Genomic DNA, 6,374 nt, shown 5'->3' with positions numbered 1-6,374 from the left:
AGATGCCTGAACTTTTTTTAGCTGAGTTGAATTCTGAAAATACAAATATCTAAGTTAAAGTTAAACATCAATATTCCACACTGTAAATGATGCCGGTATATCTGATAGAGTTGCGTAGTCAATAATACAAATGGTTATTTAGGAGTAACATTGTATTTTAGAAGTAGTTTATATATTTCTTACGATCGTGAACCGATCGATGCTGCATGTGTATAACGTAAATTTTGCGTCATTTTAATGCTGCCATCTCACTTTTCAATAAATCTAGTATTTTATTCATGGTTTTGATAAACTTTTTCTTTTTACGAGTCATTCCACTTTTATTCAAGCCATTGTTGGATCTTCTCATATGATAAAGATGAAATGTCCTGTCCATTATTTAGTGTGGTACATACTGAGTGTGCCTGGCCTATAATGTAACCTATATAGTTATAATTTGTTGGCAAAAGGGGGGAATATTAAACATTAGAATTTTCTTCTTATCTGTTCCTGTGCGACAGGTTCTTTCTTCTTTAAAACCAATGTTTTTCCTACATCTATATTGAGATGAATATAAAGAGTTGCCTCCCGTGTACCATAGATCCCCATTATTAATGACCATTTCACCGTCAAAAACATTGACTGCCTGTTACACACGCCAAATATTTGTCAGGAAGGTCAACCAAATGATTTCTGTTTGGGACGTTTTGGGTTCTGTTTTGCGCCTTCTGATTTTGGCGTTGTTCCGCCCATCACAATGGGTTTTGGCAATTATGCGGTTGAAACTTTAGGGCTTTAAATGTTTTTCTGCAGTCGATTCTTTGGCAGTTCAGTTTATGGAAAACATTTATGGCATAAATCTGTCAGTGCACAATGGCATTCATCAATTTGATTTGATGTTGACGTTGTGGCCGTAGACATGTCTCGTAAATGACGTTGCGAAATAAAATTATATTGACGTTGCATTGTCACTTCATGTTGATCTGGTAATTGAAGGTCTTTAACAAATCCCGTCTTCATGTATCAATGTCGATAGTAAGACGAGTTTCTGACGTCAAATTATATGGTTGCAGCACGTTCACGTTTTCCTGTTTGCAGTATTCTAATTGGTTGATTCAGTTTTTATTCCTTAGTCTTGGCAATATGGAGATGCCACATTTTTTAACTGGTTTAAGTGTGGATAAGGATTGAAAGCACTGTGACGAAACGCGCGTCTGGCGTATATTCTAAAGGAGTAGGGCCACGAAGGGTAAAAAACGGCCCTGTCTCAGAAACAAACGAAATTACTGCAGAATGACCCCTAACTAGGGTACTGTATAAATTGATAACCACCAGGCTTGTAACTCTGTTTGTTTAATTTTACTGCGCGTCAGAAAAGACCATGGTGAAATCCTATTTTAACAATTTGTGCGTAACGTCAAAATGGTATTACTTGACGTTCTTATACTAATATAATCATTTTACCACAAGAATTTTTTTTGCACAGTATTTCTTGAAATCCATACACATAGTTCCTTCTTTATATATATATTTATTTACAGAAACTTACTAAAAGACAGACTGAAGTGACAAACAATGCTCCAACTACAAAAAGTACAATTGCACTCGTTTTCGGCTTTGATATTCACGAATTAAAATTGCAGACAAACAAAATTCCATAGCATAGATTAAATTCAAAGTTATAAATAGTTTCCAAACATATAAGAGCATATTAGTCTAATATTTAGCAGAAGGCACATTTAAAGAAAGCTGTAAAATATCTTGGCGAGCGGAGTATAGACGATTTAAAATCTTTAATAAAAGTTTTACGATAGTTGTCTCATTGGTAATCATGCCATGCCATCTCTTACATTAGTATGAATAGAAAACCCGTGAATACGCTGAAACTGAAAAGAGTTTATTTCCTGAAAAAATAAAGAATGAAAGCAATTCGTATAGACATTACATATAATTCCATATGATATAATCATATAACACATAATACACAAATGTACCACACTTGCACCCATAAACACCACGCTCAATTTGACAGATTTACCTGCCGACTCTCAAATCAACATTCAGAATAAAAATATGTATGATCGATAGTTTCATTTTAAAACTGCTATTTATACACGAACGACTACTGACACACGAAAATATTTATAATTTATGCTATCTCTATAATTGTACCTTAAGTGCGTAAAAATGTGCACAACTCTTAAATTAATAAGAATATATTTCAATTGTTCAGTGGATACGTTTAATATTTTCCCCAAGGTTTTTATCTTGTAATTGTTCTTAAAAGAATATTTAAAAATTAAAATTGACAAAATTCTCACTTCTAGTTGTCAAAAGCGGATAAGTTTATTTTTCGGCTTTACTTGTTTTAACTATAGAGCTGATGATAATGTAAGCTAGGTCAATTAAAGTTATGTATTAATCAAAACTATAAATAAGTACAATCAATATACATAATCTATTATTTTATTCTATAGTTTGTCTTCTTGAAAATGTCTGATGAATATGTTATATTCAACAATAAAATACTTTAGAATTTTTGAAAAACCTTGCTTACTTGAAAATTAAAAATCCAGTACAATGTGTTCAAATAGTGTGTGTGGAATACTAAGATAAAGTCAAGGAGACAGAGACCTAACAAGGATTGATACAGTATTCTATTCTTCAATGACACTCTCCTCACTGTCACTTTCGTCTACGGCTTGTGGAATAGATGCTGCATCTTCTAGATATGCTCCCCAATTCTGGACTCCATAAGATATATTCTGATTATGCCTTGCATAACCAAGATACCAGAGTATTGAGGCAATATGGGCACATACTCCAACGACACGAGCTCCTGCTCTGCATTTACAGTACCATGCAGTAATTTCAGCAGATGTGTATTCTATCCACAAGATGTAGGTTTTTGAAGAAACATGACGGCTCTGAAGTTTCACACGTATCAAATGGTCATCCTCTTTATGAACAAGAATTTGACAATTGCCTTCTAGATGTTCCTGAATGTAACTAGTGCTAAGCTTTATTTGATAGACACCGCAAGTTATGTTTCTAAGATCTTCTTCATCAAGAAGTGGAAAATCATCTAAAATATTATCAGGCTCTTTCCAAATTGTTTTACGCCTCTCCAAATTTTCTTCTTCTACCCTCTGTTTCAGTGTATTTACTCTTTTAGACAGATAGAGCATTTTTGCTGCCAATGCTTCTTCATTATCACATCCTTTTTAAGCAAGAAAATTTCAATCATTATACTAGTACATGTATATAGTTTTATAACATTGTTTTAATCAAATATAACAAAAACGGTGATGTGATTTCCAATGAAACAACTTTTTACAAGTTTACCAAATAAAAAAAATACCACAGTATGGAGCATTGTCTCATTGGCACTCATACCACATCTTCCTATATCTATATACAAAAGAACAATAGTTTTATATTATCATGTGGTATTATTTTTCATTTGTCTTATAAATTTTGTATAAATTGCTTGTTTGTTTAATTTGCTATCTATTGAATAGTTAGGGAAAAGTGATTAATACTTTTAAGAGAAGGATTTTTTTACATACATTTTCATAAAAAAATTTTTTTTTAACTAATTGGAATAAGGCAGCTCTCTCAGTGTGAATTTCCTAGTGAAAAAAATGTCTTTAAAATATCGCAAATTCTTTTTGATCACTATTTATGATTTGATTATATACATATACATTACTAATCACAGTTACCACTACAAGCTATCTTAATAGTAAGAGTGTTTACCTGGAGACAACGGCGGCAAATATTTATTTGATATTCCACATACAATGCAAACATAATCTCCGATATATGGAACTTGTTTATTTGGTAAAACATGGCTCAGATACTTCCATCTCTTGATTCTTGCATTAGCAGACTCTACTACCCATCGGACCTAGAATGAGAAAAAGAGTAATTTAGAGCTATTTTTCTAAAGCATGTAAAGTAAAGGTTTGGTTAGCTTGCTTGCTTTGTTTATATAGCTATCTGCTCAAACATTGTAATAAAGTTTTACTATTGCAATTAAAAGATAGGTAGGGTTTCAGCTAATATAATGCTATTGGTCACTTGAAATTGGATGCGTCAGCAAACATTTATAAAAAAAAAAGCAAGAAAGCCAACCAAACCTTTTCACTACATGCATTGAGAAAACAGCTCTAAACAAAATGTCTGAAATTCATTACTGGTTGCAAATAAAACTCTGTATGGCAATATTAATTATGTTATATAAATGGTCACTTTTGCGAAATGTAACAGCAATACCATTACGGGTGCAGAATGAATAACATTTATGGAAGGTGAGCTTTTTTTTTTGTTTAGTTTATGTTTATGAGTAAAAAAACCTGTTAATACTGAAAAACAAAAATTATGCAGTTCTATAAGTTACTTTTCTTTATTTTTATTAGTGTCACAATATTCATACGGTAGTTTTAACAGTAAATATAAGCATATTTCAGTTGGGTGTGCTTTGTTCGAATAAGAAAATAAAAATATCTTAGCATGATACTGTATAAAGTGACGCAGTTTCAAAATTAGTTTTGAGAGTTATACTACACTATTTTGGTTGTAGGGGTACAAACCTTAGTATAACTAATCTGCTTGCATTGGCTTCATCTGTTGTCATCTGTTTTTGACCTTTCGTTAAAATACTTGGCATCTGTGACTTTATCCCCAAATCATCAAGAAGCTCCAATGAGTCCCTGAATCCTCTATCAACTACAAACACATCATTGTCTTGCACCCATTCTTTGATATCTTCTACATTTGTGTTTAACATATGTTTGAGGATTGCCGCATCATTATTTTTGCAGTCGGCAAAGTATGGTCCCAAAACAGTCACAAAGTACCCTGTGGTAGTAACAACTACCATTGGTTTAACCAGCGGTCGTCCCTTATGTAAGCTATATGACCTTCTTTGAAAATGAAAGTTTCCACTTTTCTGGATATTGATGTACGTGCCATCCAGCACTAATATAGCCTGTGTGTTTGTTCCATCCCCAAATAAAGTCTGAGCTAGTGGTCGTGTGTGCTGATTAACGACATCATCATGGCTGATGTGTTTAAAACCCAAATTTTGAGGTACGAAATTCTGAACTAAAGCTTGTCTGACACATGAAATGGCTCGGCGTAAACTTGATCTTGATATGTTGAAAATTGTAGATAGCACTTTATTTGAAATTCCCGACTTTAATTTAAAAAGGAAAATTCCAAGAGAAGTTCTGGTGCTTCGTGTAGGTGTATTTCTTACTAAAGTTTTGATGTAGGAATGAAGATCATTGAAGTTGTCCTTATTTATACCGGTTAAATTGATAAAGTCAGAGTCAGATAAAACTTTATCTGTATCAAAGTCAATTCTTGATTGTTCATTTTGTAAGGCTGTGTATCTTAACTTCTTCAAAAGATCCATAATTGTAGATCTGTTAAGGATGACATTATCATTTGTACAGTTTATTTTACTAATTGCATCTTCTGTAAAAGTATCTTCCGTCAAATGTCCCGGACAACAACGACATCCTGCAGGAATTATAACCTCTTTTTTAAGAAAGGTAGAAAATCTTGCTTGCGAAGGAACAACAATTAGCTTTGGTCCAGGCTTTTTGCATATGAAACAGTATGAATGGCTTTTTGATGTACACTGTAAATAAAAGTGTTAAGAATCTGAACACTTTTTGAACGCCCTTTTGTAACACTTCTGGAACGCGTAACAGTGTTCTACATATTAACATTGGTGTTCCAGTGTTTAACATAATGTGTGCATCTTTCGAACGCTATGTGTGTTATTCTTGAACGGATAGTGTGTACTCCTTGAACGGCTAGTGTTTGAATCTTGAACATGTCCTTGTGAGCAAAATTGTATGCCGTTACGTGTTCCAAGCCTTGTAACACTTCTGGAACGCTCGGACTGTGTTCCAGAAATATGTGTTAATATCCAGAACACATAGTGTATACTACTGGAACACAATTTTACATGTTCCAGAAAAAAATGTTCTATTTTCTGAAATATTATTGTGGTAATTGATAAAAAGAGGCAAAATTATAAAAAAAAGGACAACAAAATGTGAAATATTGAAGCAACTTAAAAATGGCAGGTTGGACAACATGGACAAGTTAGAAATATAACATTTGTAAATTGCAAAATGTGTCCAAATATTTAATCATAAACAAAATGTTATGTTACAGTTTAACTCATCGTTTGCAACTTCTTTAAGTCAAGCACTGTCCTGAATTTCTTTACAAAAAACTGTTGTCAATGGCTCGTTTATCACCAATATGTTCCATAATCCACAGCCTGCATAGCACTTCAGATAGTCAATATCAAACATAAAATATCCTGTGTATATCCTGCGGTATGCATGTAACACAGCTACCTTGGCCGGATA

The 6,374-nt window shown here is 33.0% G+C and overlaps 1 protein-coding gene across 1 annotated transcript; it reads right to left on the bottom strand.

The window, feature by feature from the left end:
• Positions 1 to 1,212: 1,212 nt before the first annotated feature.
• LOC134708377 (uncharacterized) lies at positions 1,213 to 5,741 on the bottom strand. The gene is made up of 4 exons (XM_063568899.1): positions 5,685 to 5,741; positions 4,571 to 5,629; positions 3,739 to 3,889; positions 1,213 to 3,199 (listed from the first exon to the last, which is right to left on the bottom strand). Exons 1-4 carry the CDS (start codon positions 5,739 to 5,741, stop codon positions 2,637 to 2,639), a joined length of 1,830 nt encoding a protein of 609 aa, XP_063424969.1. The 3' UTR covers positions 1,213 to 2,636.
• Between the last annotated feature and the right edge of the window lie 633 nt (positions 5,742 to 6,374).

Source organism: Mytilus trossulus, chromosome 1 (assembly GCF_036588685.1).
Source record: "Mytilus trossulus isolate FHL-02 chromosome 1, PNRI_Mtr1.1.1.hap1, whole genome shotgun sequence".
Classification (NCBI taxonomy): Eukaryota; Metazoa; Mollusca; class Bivalvia; order Mytilida; family Mytilidae; genus Mytilus; species Mytilus trossulus.
The sequence above is the reverse complement of the archived record's forward strand: the minus strand, read 5'-3'. Positions and strand labels throughout refer to the sequence as shown.

Coding starts and splice junctions, on each gene's coding strand:
- LOC134708377 (XM_063568899.1), bottom strand. CDS start 5,741: ATGTTAAACACTGGAACACCAATGTTAATATGTAGAACACTGTTACGC. Junction 5,630..5,684: donor CACTGTTACGCGTTCCAGAA/GTGTTACAAAAG, acceptor TTTTATTTACAG/TGTACATCAAAAAGCCATTC. Junction 3,890..4,570: donor GATTAGTTATACTAAGGTTT/GTACCCCTACAA, acceptor TTCTCATTCTAG/GTCCGATGGGTAGTAGAGTC.